Below are 17,556 nucleotides of genomic sequence, written 5' to 3'. Positions count from 1 at the left end.
CTTTTTTTTTTTTTTTTTTTTTTTTTTTTTTGAGTTTTTAACATTCTTTTTATTTCAGCGTTATGAATACAAGAATATTTAGAGCTCTGATAAATGTTTTCAGAGTACCCATGTGTGCATATACAGGTTGTTTCATAGATCTTGGGACAAAATTGAAGGGTGGTGGAGCATACTAAAACATGCATTTTTTTATAGGAATGTAAGGTCTAAAATGACGGGTTAAGGCAGGAACGCAAAAAAATGATGCAAGAGGAAAACGTGTTTATGTACAAAATCAACGCAAAGTGCTTCTTTGTAGCTATACAGTATTCACAATAAATGTTCAAAATTGCAACCACCAGCAATAATACATGCTTGGTAATGTTGCAGAAGGGACTGATGAACATTTTGAAAAATGACAGGCATTTCGTGCACGCTTGCAGCCGCAATGGGTAGTTGTGCAGTGAGGTCCTCCAATGGATCAACGAGAGTCTCGTAAATGATGCTCTTCAAGTGGCCCCACAAAAAAAAAAAAAAAAAATCCAAGCTGGATAAATCTGGCGAACAGGGTGGCCATCGAATAAGTCCAGCGGTAAAGTCGCTGAACACTGGTAGTTCGGTCCGAGGTTCGAATCCGCGAATGGGCTGGCTGCATGGATGTTTTCGTGGTTTTCCCGATGTGTAACGTGTATACGAGCCAGTTTCCCTTAGAAAGTCCTCCACGAAGGCATCCCTCCCTCTAGGCAGATAGCCCTAGTGTGCTTTGCCATAATTAAAAACACCAACACCACAGCCAATCCATCGGCGCTGAAATGTCCCATCTAAGTAATTGCGGACTCGCACGTGGTTATGGGCTAGTGTACCATCATGCTGGAACTACATGCGATCATGAACGGCAGCCGGAACATCCTGCAGCAATTCCAGTAGCACCTCTTGCAGAAAGATATGATAACATAAGCCATTTGTATGTGCAGGTAAGAGGTATGGGCCTATGAGATAGTCGTTAACAATACCCGCCCACACATTCACGGAGAAGCGAGTTTGGAATGCATGTGGACGTGTGCCGTGTGGATTATAAATTGCCCACACATGCATGTTGTGACTATTGAAGGTGCTGTCCTGTGAGAATGTTGCCTCGTCCGTGAATAGCACATCTGATGGAAAAATTCCTATCCACCTTCGTCACAGCAAATGTGCAGGATGTGCTAGAGCTAGCACATCCACCTGTGCCGCACACTGCTGCAAGAACCAATGACAGAAATGAACTCAAAGAGGGTAATCTGTCTCTTACAAGGCTTGGACTCTCTGTAAATGGTATGGATGCAATACTCTCCAAAAGGTGGAAGGACTCAGCTGCAGACGACGTTCAATAGCTCGTGTCTGAGGTGATTCATGCACAATGTTCAAGATGAATTCTTCAATGCGAGGTTGTCATGCACCACTTCTTACACTCCTAGTGTCAGAGGTGGCTTCAAATGACCCGTTTTCACACAGAGACTGATGCAACCTCTCGAACATTGTGAGCTTTGGCATACGCCTGTTCCGAAACCGTTGCTGGTACAACCATAGCACTGCTGTGTTGTTCCCATCAGCAGCACCATACATGAGATGCATGTCAGCTTTTTCCCTATGCGTAAACTCACCCATCACGCTCGACATCAAAGTTGCGAATGATCCTCTGATGCATCATATCGTGGTTTGTCTCGCTTACTACCGCCTTCTATTGCTGCATTGCCAGCCAATCACAACTGTAGTTACTATTATTGTTAGTGTTCCCTTTTTTGAACATTTATTGTGAATACTGTATTACTGCAAAGAAGCACTTTGCATTGATTTTGTACATAAACACATTTTCCTTTTATGTCATTTTTTTGCATTCCTGCCTTAACCCGTCACTTTAGACCCTACATTCCTATACAAAAAATGCATGTTTTAGTACACTCCATCACCTCTCCAAGTTTGCCCCATGATCTATGAAACACCCTGTATATATATATTTCAACATTCTTTATAAATAATTATATTTCCATTATTTGAAGAAAATTTGGTTTTCAATCATATTTTTAAATATTCAAGTTGTAGTATTTATTTTTATATACACTGCTGGCCACCCAAATTGCAACACCAAGAAAGACAAGAGAGATCACAACAAAGTTTATTTAGTAGATAACATGTTGACCAAGTATCAAATGATTAAATTATAGACTTCTGTGAAGTGTGGTTCTTTCCAGAATCAGTAGCCAGAGTAGCCGTCCATTGTTGGAGATCACCGCTGCCACATGCCTCGGCATTGATTCAAAGAGACTTTGGAGTGTTCTTGGGATACAGCAGACCAAGCACTTCCACACGTTGCCAAAGTTGATCTGATGTGGCAGCTTGGGCTGTAATCTGAGTCAATCGTTCAGCAACCCTGGACCATGTGTTTTCTATCGGCGCAAGATCCAGAAGGCGAGCCGGCCAGGCAAGCAATTCAATCTGGCGATTGACGAAGAACCCTTGGACAATGCATGTCACATGTGGTTGTGCATTATCCTGTTGAAATATGACTGTGGGCAAGCCCTGAAGGTAAGGAAGGACAACTGGCTCCAACACCTCGGAGATGTAGCGCTGGCTGTTTAAAGTACCAGCAATGCATATTAGAGTAGTGCGAGAGTGATATCCAATACCACTCCATATCATAATACCCTGTGCAGGACCAGTGTGGTGGTGCATAACACAGCTGTTCAGCATCCTCTCTCCACGATGTCTCCAGACTCGAATCCGACCATCGTGGGGTTGAAGACAGAAGCGTAACTCGTCAATAAGGACAATTTCGTTCCATTCTGCCGTCCACATCCTTCTTTCATCGCACCATTGGTGGCAGAGACGTCTGTGGTTCTGCATCAAGGTTAGACAAAGCAATGGACGTCTTGCAGACAGACCACTCTGCTGTAAACAGCGTCAAATGCTGCACGCAGCCACAGGATGATGCGTTACAGACTGAATGTGCTGTGCTATGATTTGTGATGTGACTGAGCGATCCGTCACTGCCATGTGCACAATGTTCCTATCATCACGTGAAGGGGTGCACTGAGGTGTATGCGATTGAACACGTCGGTCCGTCGTACCCTCCTGAATCCAGTGATCACATATTCGCATTACAGTTGTTTGGTTTCATCCAATACGACTACTGATTTCCCTGAAAGATAATCCACACTCTCGGTAGGCCACTATCCTTTCTCTGTCGAACTCGGATACTTGATCAAACGATGATCGCTGTTTACTACAAGGCATTGATCCTTTTTTTTTTTTTCTTTTTTCAACTACAAGAAAAACACAATTGTCGAAAACTCCAAGCCTTAAATAGCGCTTTGAAGTGGTGCCACAGGCACTCGTGATATGCATCTGCACTGAAATTCTCATCATTTCCATATCTCACCTCCGCTAATGCATGTTGTAAATTTCATGTTATTTGCATGCTTCCTTCAGGGTGTTGCATTTATGCTGGTCAGCAGTGTATAATGATATTTTATAAAAACAATTTTTTTTAAATGACCAGGCACTTTATTTAATAGCCATAAGCCGTACACCACTACAAGGGCAGAAGTGATGGCCATTTCATAAAGGAAGCACCTTATATTGAGCCACTGTTGCCTCTATGAAGGGACAAACAATTACAACCAAAAGTTCTCTCAGGATTCAAATTCGGGCCCATTACTACGGTAATCAGCATCACTAACCGCTGTACTGGCTGGGCAGCATAAAAATGATTATTCAAATTTCAAAAAAGCAAATGACTGTATTTTATAAATGGAATGGAAGTAGTGGTGTCCCCTCCAAATAGAAATATATTAATATTCTGTGCCTAATGATTACTTTTAAACTTCTATCAAAATATTTTCAAAACAAAATAGGTTTCTCAATAGCATGGAAATATATAACTGTGTTATTCAAATATTGTGTTAAAAATTCTGAATATTAGGTCTTTTAGGTAAATATAATTTATCTAAAATGACATATTGTATTGGCCTTTAGGCAGTGTAATTTATTCTTCGAGGCCAAAATTGCTTTTTGAGAAATTAGTTGGAGCAGGTATTGATCTGAAAGCATTTCTTTTCATTAAAAATATATAAATAAAAGTATCTTTCTATGATTTCTGTTTTCTCCATGATAGTGCACAGCTATTAACAGCTTAAAAGAAATTATGGAAATTGCAAGATAACTGAGTATTTCAAAACAGACAGTACAATTTAACATTCAGTTCATCTTCTCATTCTAAATATGTCTATATATTAGGGATTGAGCACTGTTAAATATTCTCATTAATACTGGATTTGACTTTTAATGACTAATAACTTGCGTTCACATTGAGAAGGGGACGAATTTCTTGAAACTAAAGGGAATCAGCTGTCTAAGCAAATTACCTTACAAAACTTCTGAGGTTTACTTGGAATTGCGGTTGTATGTACAAAATACTCTCTGAAGATTTCAATGCTTTGAAGACCATATCCATGGAGAAGTGGAACTGTCTAAATTCTGTAAATTAGGTTGTTAATAACCACCTTACTGAAGACATGATATTACATTGTGATATGTGTTTACAAGTTGCAATAGATCATTATTTCCTGTTAATGTATAATAAAAGTCTAGATTTCTTTCCAATTAATGTTTTCCCTGAACTTTTGTTATGGCACCTTATTTAAATCTTATTTGTTTTATCATAGTTTCATTGGTTTATCCTAAAAGTTCTGTGAAGTTTTAATGATAAATACAAATAAAGCAGTACAAATTTTTTTTTAAAAAAAGTAATTGAATCATTTAAGATCCATTTCATTCTGTGGCTTTTCTCCATTCCTCTGGCAACTGCAAAATTTCTTTTTTAAAAAATCTTCAGCTTTATTCGTAAAGAAGTTATTGAGCTGTTTGAGAATCTCCAGACCATTCAGAAAATTTACAAGTTACCTGAAGAAATGAAAATCTGAGGGGCAAGCAAGGTCTGGTAACTGGAGAGGTGACACAGTACACCTATTCTCAAATCGTCTTTGTCTGATATTCATTAAGGTGAAGAACCAAGCATTGTCATAATGGAAGATATGACTTCGGCTGTTGGTCAATTCTGGGTGCTTTGAATCAACTTTTGCTATTAAAACTGCTATTTGGGGAAAATATTTTCTTGAATTCATATTGTCTGATTTCGTGGCAATCATGCTGTGTAATTCATTTGTAATCCCATCATATACGAAACACTACTTTTGGAGATGGAGCCCCTTCTCAGTGTTACTAAAGGAGATTCTTTTGGCTTATCCCGTGAACTTTTTCTTATAACATTATTGTATAGTACTCACTTTTTTCCCTCAGTATTGAGCTGTTTAAAAAATTCAGCTTCTTCATTTCTTGAAATCATGCCGAAATGCAAGCAAGCATTATTCTTTCTGTTTAAGTGCAGGGTATATATTATGGCAGCTCGCAAACTCCTTCTTCAAATTATCATATACTGTATTTTTTTTTTTTTTTTTTTTTTTTTTTAATGTTTAATCTGTTTGATAGTTTCTGAACTGCATAGCATGGATTTTCAGTAATAGCTTCTTTTAAAAAGGTGCTTGTTTGCAGAGTGGATATTATTGTTGAGACTGAAATTTTAATGCTTAAACTTTTCTAACCTCCTTCAAACTGTTTCTTCAAAAAGAGCATTTTTTCCATACACAGCACAAATTTTAACAGCAGTCTGACTAATATTTCCCCCTTTTTTAAAGTTAAAAAGAGCATAATTCGACAAAAATGAACTTTAGGGTTCTCCACTTTTAGGTCTGCAAAAGGGAAAAAAAATCACATCACAACACATGATAACTGAACACTAGTAGTTTGGTCCGGTGTTCAAATTCTGGGGAATGGGATGGCTGCATGGGCATTTTTGTGGTTTTACCCATGTGTAACATATACACGAGCCAGTTCCCCTTAGAAAGTCCTCCACGAATGCATCGCTTCTCTTAGGCAGATGGCCCTTGAATGCTTTGCATAAACAAGTAAACTAGTTATGCCTTATCAGCAGTAACAAAATAATTGAAAGAAAATGCTCTGTGATCCGAAAGATCTCAGAACATTTCAAATAACCCAATATATCATACACAATTACATTAAGTTTCTCAGATGTATATATATATATTACAATGCTATACATCATCCCCAAAAGACAACTTAAGTCACTAGTGTACAACAAGTGTATTAAAATGAATTGCAAAGATTTATGTATAATGAATACACATGATTTATGTAACACTGAAAGTCTTACTTTTCTCTTATGGGTATAAAGGAATTCTCATTGGCATTTAATTATTTCTTGAATTACTATATATTCACAAATAACAAGCACAGGTTTTGTTGTTGTTGTTGTTGATAATTTTAATCGGAAAAATCGAGGTGCGCAGCTTACACGAAATAAAACAATATAAGGCCAGATAACTGCAAGTTGGTCGCCATAAATTATTTCTTTTTGAAGCTACAGTATCCACAGATAATATATTATTATATGATGCTATTGTGCCTTCTCAAGTAATAAATCCTGCCAGGGATTTGTAGAGGATATACTGCTACTTTCACCAAACTATTATTCTCTGAATGGATTTTGCCAAATATGGCTTCTTAGTCATAACATTGGACTAAGAAGCAGCATTGGAGCTCAACTGATAAGGAAGACAAAATCCCAGTACACAAACCAGTTCCAATTCAAAAGTAGGGAAGGGGGTTGTTTTAGCCATTTCAATTGGAGCCAGTGTCTGCTTGCAGATGGTTGAAGTTGCAGTGCTTGGAGAAAAACTGATATCGCAAGGAAAAGTAAAGCACATGCTTCTTCGTTGTCTATATCGCTACAACAGAAGAATGTACAATAGTTTGACTAGAAATAAAAAAACACAAAATGAGACTTGTTCTTAAGCAATCAAGATGATTTGAACATTTTGTCACTCTTTGGGTTTGATAAAAATATGTGCTCCATATTCGCAGAAAATTTTATCCTTTTTGGTGCATCGAAAAAATTGGGTGCATATCTTGTTCGGTGGCGCATGATATTCGTGAACATATAGTATTTCTAGTTTTTGAAATGTGATTTTTTTTTTCTCTTGGAGTTTGTGAAAATGTTGCATTAAAGGAGTAAAAAAATCGTTAGTATCAGGTTGTCCTTCTTCTCCTAAAATATAAGCTACCTGAGTTATTTTGCCAGCTATATACTTTCCCATATATCTTTAGTATAAAGCTAATTTGTTCTTAGAAGGTTTATTTGTTTATCCTTCCTTTGAAGTAATTTGTACTTTTTTTTTTATAACTAGACATGTTGTTTATGTAATTTTGTAATATCTATTATGTAAGTAAGTGCATTTTGCTGGTTTCTTTATTAAAAGTCATATAGTATAAAATTTCTTCTAAGAAAAGAATATATGATTAATTATTCTATAAAAGCAGATAAATTTTATTAGTACTAGGTCTACCTTAAAATTCTGTCTGTTTTAGAAACGAGAGAAAAATATACATTTTTCATACCTTCAATCAAATTTATTGTAGAATATAATTTACATCCTTACTTATAACCTCTTGCCAGCATAATGGCAATTTGTCGACACCATTTTTGAAAAATGTCTTGTGCTTTAGAGGAATAATGCTTGGCTGACATCTGCTTTAGTTTTGGGTGTTTCTCTCTTCAAGAAATTCTATAAGGAGCGAAACAAGGGATAATTGGAAGATACTAGGTCTGGAGAGTATGGTGGATGAAGCAGAATTTTCCAACCTAGCTATCCAATTTTCCGACAAGTCACAATAGCAGCATGTGGTGTGGCATCATCATGATTCAGTATGATGTGCTTCCTCTTAAACATAATCAGCCTCTTTTCTGTGACTACTTTATTTCAAGTTCATTTGCTCTCCAAACCAAGCTTTTTTAGGTTTCTAAAGCTCATAATGTCTTGGTCCTTGGATGTCCCATTATACATATAGCATTCTCTTGCTCAGGTTCAAAATCAGTTTAGAGGTGGAGGGGGCAGGTTGTTGAGCTTACAGTATGCTCTTTTCTTAATGATGTTTTTGTAGGTAATCCAGTTTTCATCTCTAGTTATCATCCAATCCAAAAAGGGCTGGTTTTGATCCAAGCATGCATAACTATATGCATATGATGACTTGATCATGCAAATATTTCTCACTTAACTCATGAGGCACCCACCTGGAATATTTATAGACCAATCCTAGTTTTCGAATATGGTCTGAAATGGTTTATTGGGCTTAACTAAGCATTTCTGAAGCCTATGATGTCGTCAGAGATGGATCTTTCTGTATCATGTGTGTGTGTATTTAATTATGGCAAAGCTCACTAGGGCTATCTGCCTAAAGGGAGGGATGCCTTTCATGGAGGACTTTCTAAGGGAAACTGGCTCGTATACACGTTACACATGGGGAAAACCACGAAAACACCCATGCAGCCAGCCCGTTCGCGGGATTCGAACCTCAGGCCGAACTACCAGTGTTCAGCGGCGTTACCGCTCGGCCGCTGGTGGGCTATTTCTGTATCATGATTTTGACAATATCGTCATCCATCAAAGTTGGCTGCCCAGATCATTACGGTTGAAATCACCTGCTTCAAGTTTTCCAAACGATCTCTTGCATACTCTGTTCAAAACTACATCTGCATCAAAAACTGGTAGTACATTTCAACATGCCTCTTTAGCATTTCTTCCTTGTTGAAATTTGTACAAAATACAATTTTGTAAATTAACTTTGTCAGTAGCCGTGTTTACATGATTATGTCTCAGTAATCAAATGAGACACTTTTGTTTCAGTTGATTTACAGCAGTGGATGTTTATAAATGCATTGATAAAGAGAGACAGCAATATATGTCAGTAATATACACTTGCATGTATATTAAAACTTGGAATTATGTTATTGGACAGAACTTTCTAATTCACATAATATAATGAGCATGAAAAGAAAGTATTTACTGTAACAGTAAAATTGGAGTGCAAATGATTTTATGCTAGAAAAATCTGCTTTGGAAGAAGACAGTATGACTTTTAACATCAGATAAAAATGAAGGGGAAAAATGTTCGAAAGAATGAAAAAATTCTGCTTTAGTGTATTCACTTTCAAAATTGTATATTATTCAGGAAGTATTATTAATTAAATAGCAAATATGTTTATAGAACTTTTTTCAATCCTTTATTATTTAATGTGAAACTACAAAAAGGCTTTGTCCTTCTATTTCTTAGTGAGTGAGATTCTGAAAATCTGATTAAGAAAAAAATGTTCTGTAGTTTATTCATATGTACATTGTATGAAATATCATTAATATCAATGTTCTAAAAGATTTTTATTAAACCTTTTTTTCGTCTCAAAACATAAATTCTTATTTCAATCTGAAATTGTATTTTAAATTATGTCTTTATCATTAAGTATATTAACTGATTATTGTGTAAAAATTTTGAAAAAAAAAATACTGATTCCCTGTCTCATCTTTCCATCATTTTATTTCCAATAATAGCAAGGCGATATTTATCTAAAAATATTATAACCTCATATTTGTAAGTCCCATAACTTATTTTTGATAGAATAAAGTATTTGCTACTGTTAGTAACTTACAGCCTCTTTGTTTTTTTAATAATCATTAAAAATAGTAATAAAATTAGGTTATATTTTGTCACTTCAAGCACAGTATGATATAAAGAAGCAACCTGAGATAAATTGAATATACTTTGAAATATCACAAATAATTATGAGGTGGGGGGAAACATATTCACCATATAAAAATCTAAAATTTTAGATTATTCTCTTAGAAATTCTTCTCTGAATCTTATCGTATAATAATAATGCTGTTTTTTCACTATTCCTTTTTACATGTTACTAATCTTAATTGTCTTGCTATTGCTTTAGGAATCATTCTTATTAAATCGTCAAGTAATAATGCTATCCTAACATTTTTTAAATTTTCTATATTGATGAAGTCAAAATAGCTTTGATTTAATTAACAAAAAATTGCATAACTGGAAGCATGTTTAAAATAGTTGTTTAATAATCTTTGTTTTTTTTTAATAATCATTAAAAATAGTAATAAAATTAGGTTATATTTTGTCACTTCAAGCACAGTATGATATAAAGAAGCAACCTGAGATAAATTGAATATACTTTGAAATATCACAAATAATTATGAGGTGGGGGAAAACATATTCACCATATAAAAATCTAAAATTTTAGATTATTCTCTTAGAAATTCTTCTCTGAATCTTACTGTATAATAATAATGCTGCTTTTTCACTATTCCTTTTTACATGTTATTAATCTTAATTGTCTTGCTATTGCTTTAGGAATCATTCTTATTAAATCGTCAAGTAATAATGCTATCCTAACATTTTTTAAATTTTCTATATTGGTGAAGTCAAAATAGCTTTGATTTAATTAACAAAAAATTGCATAACTGGAAGCATGTTTAAAATAGTTGTTTAATAATCTTTGTTTTTTTTTAATAATCATTAAAAATAGTAATAAAATTAGGTTATATTTTGTCACTTCAAGCACAGTATGATATAAAGAAGCAACCTGAGATAAATTGAATATACTTTGAAATATCACAAATAATTATGAGGTGGGGGAAAACATATTCACCATATAAAAATCTAAAATTTTAGATTATTCTCTTAGAAATTCTTCTCTGAATCTTACTGTATAATAATAATGCTGCTTTTTCACTATTCCTTTTTACATGTTATTAATCTTAATTGTCTTGCTATTGCTTTAGGAATCATTCTTATTAAATCGTCAAGTAATAATGCTATCCTAACATTTTTTAAATTTTCTATATTGGTGAAGTCAAAATAGCTTTGATTTAATTAACAAAAAATTGCATAAATGGAAGCATGTTTAAAATAGTTGAATGCTTGGAATTCTCAAAATTTCCAAGGCTGTACATGATTTGATGTATTGAGCTATGTTACATTTATACTATGTAATTTTGCACATGGAAAGAATTTTTAACATACAGCTTCTAAATTTAAAATATTTAGCATAACTCAGGATACTGTTTAATTTAATGCATTGGTAATAAACAAATTAAATAATAATTAAACAAAGATTTACAAATTTATAACTAAAGATTTGTTATTTAATTAATATTCTTTACTGCATATATATATATATATATATATATATATACACACACACACATGAGTATGCAATTTGTTTTTACAAATTATTAATTCTTGATGTAAAATATAAAAAAAATACGATGGCTTTGCTCTTTGCGAACCAGCAACCTTTAATTAATTTTCTGCAATTCAGGATCGTCCCCTAACCCAGTACCTTCTAGAACATTCGCACCTATTACATAACCTCCTCATGTAAATACTGCGTCATAAGTTTTTCTACATTTTTCTAGAAGCTACTCTGTTACATAACCCTTCATATAAATGCTACGTCATAAGTTCTCCTACACAGATGCCTTCTCGCCTTCGTTCTGCTAACTCCTCCGCTATGCTCCTCTTTCTTTGTTAAAATGTTATAACGTATTAAAGACAGTCGTATCTAATAATTCAATTACTGAATACTGCTGTAAATTAAAATAAAGATATGCTTGCTGTTAAAAGTGAAAAGTCCTGAGTCGTCATTTTTCTCCGTGATTCAATCATCCCAGCTTCGTCAACCATCTGCCAGAACGTGTAATGGAATAGCCTCACCATTCGCCCACGATGTGTTGGAATAACTGAAAACATTACATATATATATATATATACACACACACACATGAGTATGCAATTTGTTTTTACAAATTATTAATTCTTTTTTGGTTCAACAGTGTTTATGATTTCATATATTAGCAAATGTATCAATGGTGTTTATGATTCCATATATTAGCAAGTACAACAATAGGGACTTTGAAAGATTGAAACATATTTAAGACATGTAAATCTTTGTTAAGTTATACTAATTTGATAGAAAGTATTTAGTTTAAAACTAAATTAAAATAAATATATGTAACAGAATGAATGATTTATATTTTACAGATGCCAGAAAAGCAACTGAATATAGTAATCCAATTAACTACTCAGCTTTAGGCTTAGAATTTTTGTATAGACATCCAGGTTATCAAGAAGATTATCAGCTGTATTTAGATAATGAAAATCCTGATATGGAAAATCGCATTTTGCAACAAGATTTCCCTGATCTCTCAAATCGATATGATGATGTACAATTGGAAAAAATTTTAAACAGTGAGAGAGCTGCAGGAAGGAAATATTCAGATAATGAATATAGCTTACCAGATTATCAGAATGATGGTCAGATTTATCCAGCGTATTACATGCAGCAGCCAAATGTAGGAAATGAACGTTTTTATCCCGTGGAATATAAACAATTACCTGAGCGTTATGCTGTTGTGAAAAAACCTAGACCAAAACCAAAAAATCCTTGGATAAGTCAGTTTTTACTTCCAAACAAAGAAATGGTCAAATCAGCTCCTCACAAATCTCTTAGTAACAGTGGGAAGATAAGAAAAAAAAGGACCAACTTCCATTTTCTAAAAAGAAGTGATGCAAAAGGTAACCGAATTATTTCCCCTATTATTATTCCTACTATTAAATGTTTTGTGGTTATTTTATTTTTTGGCTCTTGAAACTTTTTTAATCATGCTGAAAGTATCTGTAGTAATATCAGTTATTATAATAATAATAATACATTGGTGTAGCAGGTTCTTAATAATAATAATAATACCTGATGCTATGCATTAATTTAAGATTTTACTCTTAAGTTGACATTAAAAAGTATATTAAGTAAAATTCAAAAATATGTTTTTAGTAGAATATTTTAACAATTTCTAAATGTAACAGATTTTTACATATAAAATGCTGTGAACTTTTTATATGATGCAAATTCAAACTTTATAGCTTTTAATTTTTTTATTCAACTTTTATGACAGTATGTAATATTTATAAAATTTTAATGTAATGAGTTAGCATTTATGATCAGTCGTATTGTAAAGATTGTTACAGTAAAAGATAATTATTTACATTATTCATTTCTATGGTCATCTGCTATTAGAATTTAAATGATTTATATAGAGCCTGTCTGTTTAATTTATATATAAAGTATTTCATTCTTTAGGAGTGAATAATTGATTGTGATGCTGTGATATAAAATGGTCAGGTTGTTGAGGATTATTATTTTATTTTTATGACAAAAATTGAATAAATAATAAAATTAAAGTTTGTGAAGATAAAATGATTGAAAAATCAATTATTTTCTGTGGTCACAGTTTTTATACATGTGTTTACATCCCATAAGTTAATAACAGTGCAATCATTATTTCTCATTTAAAATGTCCAACTGCAGTCAAAGTAAAATACAGTAATATTACAGAAAAATTCAGCAACTGGATTTTCAATTCCATCATGTGATAAGTGTAATAAGAGGAAAAAATATTTGTTATTAGCAAATTAATATGGCAAGTTGCTTTTCAAATTTTCAGTAAAGACCTGAATAAAAGTTAATAAATATTTAAATGACCTGAATAAAATTAAATCATGCACACAGTAGACACCATTTAATGTGATCATGTTTGCCTATGACTATTTTAATAATATTAATGTAATGATAACACTAGATGTTGAAAAAATTTTTTCAAAATATCAATAGAATTCAATTAATTAAATTTAAGTAAAACTAGAAATGTATAAATATATACTTTCACAGTATTTTAATTAAGAGAAAAGGCATTAATAAGTCCATTATATGCAGTTGTTATTTCATCAGTGTTGCCATTCTAATCTTTATACTCATAGAGCATCCTTGTAAAAAAGTCATTGAATTTGTTAGTTTTTTTTCAGAACGTTTATTATATATGCTTAGATTTTTTTCAGAAAGCAACTGGCAAATATCTTCTTTTGTCGCTGATGCCGCAACTTGAGTTTTTTCATCAATATCTCCTGAAGTGTCAAAGTCCTCATAATTCATGTTCATTGAAGATGTTGTTAGAGACCTCCTTCAAATTTCTCTGTTTCATCATTTATTAAAAAGTTGGCCTGCTTAAAACTGTTATTTATTGTCTTTTTTGAGATGCAGTTTCAACATATATTCGGCAGCAAATGAAGGCGACTAGTTTTCTTTGTTGATTCCTTTGCACTATATCCGTATCATCTATGTCATTTAGGGCTGTAATATTGATTGAATGACTGAATTATAACTGTGGTATTTTTTGGCAAATATACAATTTCTGCATGTTTAAGAGTGACATTTATGTTGTGCGGTTCTCAAATTAGAAGGATAATTTTAATTCCTCAGTTTATTATCCCATTTCAAAATCCAGTCATTAAAAATTGCTGGCATCATCCACATCTTTGAATTACATATATAGTCAGTCTGCTGGTAAACTATTCACTCCTTTGAAGCAATGGTGATTTTTTTTTCTTTTTCCGATTATTAATAATTTTCTTTTTTACCACACATTGAGGCTGCATAAAATGATCATGTAATCTTTCAATGTTTTACATCTTCTGAACTTTCAGTTTTGAACAATTGTGTATGTTTGAAGTAATGCAGGATATACTTATTTCATTGGCATTATAAATGTTTTCAGGACATAATACACTAATAATTTAGGCTATTCATTTGACAACAGTTAATTATAACCAATCAGTATCTTTTTCTTCCTTATGAATGTATTTCTAAGCAATATTCCTCTTTTTTCCCAGTGGTTGAACCAGCCATATATTGTTACAAAATCAATTTTACTAATTAATTCTTCAGCTATCTGCTGCATCAATGGACTAGGGACTGCCACACTTTTTCAGGAATATTTGTAAGCCAAATCAAAAGTGCTTTCTCAGCACTATCATGTTTCTCACTATGCATCATTTTTATATTTTCATTCCAATTTTGCTTTGATTTGAAAATAATATCTTCACAGTTTTTCAAAATCTTGCATTGAGAAACATTTAATTCAAGGGCAGCGTTTGGTTGACTCATTTTTTGAGTTAGTCTATAGCATTTTAAAAAAATCGACTATGGCCTTTTGATTCAGATTATTTTGCCTTTTGCTAGACTTCATGATAAAATGTTTAAACAAAATTAAAAAAAAAAAAAAAAAAAAAGTTTTCTAGAATGGAACATTCATAAATATGTAAAGCTTAAACTCACACCAATGGATTGGGGGGGGGGGTTTCAAAGCACAGCCATGGGCTCAAAAATAAGTCTGCTTGTAACATTAAGTGGGCTGTCTATCGATATATCACACTTATTAAGGTGCTGCAAGGGGGGCTTGTGCACGGGTGTTGTATACACCACCCATGAAAGATCTGGCTATTCAGTGCTTGCTTCATGACAGTTATTTTGGAGTGAACGATAAATTGCCAGGCTTGAGATCAAATGGTTCCTCAATTCTGTCCTTGCTAGCAGCAGAAGACCAAATGAACATGCATTTTACGGGCATCTTCCATGAACATTGCCAACTAGAAATAAAAAGCAAGAGCAATTACCAATCACAGAGGTCACATGAGACCTCTGCCACAAGCTGAAAACAAGTACAAAGATATTTTGGTGTGAAAAAGCAAGGTCATCTAGAATTCTATTAAATTGGTTAGTACAAGTATTTCCTAAAAGTAGGGAAACATCTTCCTTTCTGTATGGCTGCCTTAAATAAAAATCAAACTGCTTGGTTTAATTCCTTACCTTGGTGACATGTTTCTGTCATTGGCAATTTCTGTACTCTGTTTTAATGTTATCTGGCAGTTTTATCTTTTTGAGTATTTTATTTCAACTTCAAAAATTCACTCTATAATATTTTGATAAAAGTAACTGACTTGCTGATATAGCCATATATTTTCCATGTTTTCACATACGGATGGGTAGGATTTTTAGCAATTTGGTAACAATATCTGAATGATAACATTAACTATGATTAAGTGGCACTACTGCATAAATTAGTTAATTAATTAATTAAAAGAATTATAATATATTAGATTTCCAGATAGCCTTTTCAAAATCAGGTATGAGAAAATGTTTTAAGATTTTCCTTTTATATTTTAACAGATTGAAACTACATTCATAATCATAATAATCTTTACTGATAAACGTTTTTATTTAAGGTTTACGCAGAAATCGTCGTCATGTTGGTCCCCACGATGGGGGTGGCATACAGCGAGTCATCTCTACTGGTAAATATTCAATCATTTGTTTTTTCATTCAATTATTTGTGCTGAATTTATAATACTGGTTTAATGTTTATTTTTTCTGAGTTTTATGAATTGTTAAACTTATTTCTTAATTATTCTGTTTAATTGTTATGCAATTTTTTTAAAGTACACCCTTGACACTGCATTGTGCATAAAATTTATAGGTTCAGATTCTTTGCTTGTACTTGATAGAGAAATTATGTAAGGAATTTTTTCAAAAACAAAAACCAATGTTATGTACTTTTAACATTTTGTGTCTTATATAATTGACCTTCCAACCTTCCAGTTTTTGGTATGCAAAGCATCCCCCCCCATAAATCTGATATATATAATTTCTGTATATATATTTTCTCTATTTCGAATAATAAATCAAAAGCTATTTTTGAAAATGGGATAAAAGAAAAAGTAGCTGCTTTTTAAATTGTTAATTATTTTGGAGTGAGGAAGCAGTTAGACAACAGCAGTTGTATATTAATGCATACTAATATGATTTATGTGACATTTTACATCCTTTAGAGGTGATGGCAAATTGATAATTTAGTGAAAGTGAAGCGTTTTAGGTATAAGCAAATTAAATTTGTTTTATTTATTCTGTTATAGGAACTTTAGCTCCATCTAAAGAAGGAATTGGTATTGACATAATTTATGCAACATTTTGGTTTTACCCCTCTGAAGTTCTGAGTCTTCTTCCCAAAGATAAAGAATGCATTGAATCTGGAATGAAACAAGAAGAAGAAAGATTTGGACCCACAAGTATGTATTTCAAATCTTTTCAATTTTAAGACAGCCGTATATGTAAGAACTTTTTTCTTTTTTCGTACTTTGATGAGAACACGTTTAAGTGTTATTTTGCTGTTTGTGTTATTTGTTAACAAATTTAACATAACTTACTGTTATATGATTACAGTTACAGTATTTTAGTGAAATTTTACTAATTTTGAAAGTTAGTAAGACAGAAGACAGAATTTCATTACTGTTTACATCATGTGATAGTCATATTATTCCTATAAAATATAATCTTAAGTTGACATGTATTTTATTTAATTCTAATATGCATTAATCAAATTTCTCAATATTAGTAGCTGGTTCAGAATTATTAACGGTCTTTACTACAGCCAAGTCCAGGTGGATAGCATCATTCTCTGTTCCACAATTAACATCATCATCATCTGCATTTTAGCTAATATCATCCTTCAGTTTCTATCCACAGCATTGTTAGTGCAACATCTTTTGAATGATCTCAGGATTATTTGTGGCCTAATTTTTGAATGGATAAGAACTTAACACTCACATCAGATCATCTGATAAACCTAACTGTTAGATTATCAGTGATTTAAACTATGGTGATATGTAGCTGTTTTTTATTCAGATTAGATTAATTTATATTTGAAAATACTTGCAAATGTA

General features: G+C 32.7%; 1 protein-coding gene across 4 annotated transcripts in view; it reads left to right on the top strand.

The window, feature by feature from the left end:
- LOC118192294 (uncharacterized) overlaps positions 1-17,556 on the top strand; it is a 113,677-nt gene that overhangs the window by 86,940 nt on the left and 9,181 nt on the right. For all 4 annotated transcript variants that reach the window (XM_085806602.1, XM_035363233.2, XM_035363241.2 and 1 more), the window contains 3 exons: positions 11,989-12,522; positions 16,063-16,131; positions 16,750-16,902. In XM_085806602.1, coding sequence (XP_085662728.1) covers positions 11,989-12,522; positions 16,063-16,131; positions 16,750-16,902 — 756 coding nt within the window. The remainder of the gene's footprint in view (positions 1-11,988; positions 12,523-16,062; positions 16,132-16,749; positions 16,903-17,556) is intronic.

The sequence above is a fragment of the Stegodyphus dumicola genome, chromosome 12, assembly GCF_044657685.1.
Source record: "Stegodyphus dumicola isolate Sdum_Otavi_A_Nest chromosome 12, ASM4465768v1".
Taxonomy (NCBI): Eukaryota; Metazoa; Arthropoda; class Arachnida; order Araneae; family Eresidae; genus Stegodyphus; species Stegodyphus dumicola.
Note: the sequence above shows the minus strand (reverse complement) of the source record. Positions and strands in the feature narration are given on the sequence as shown.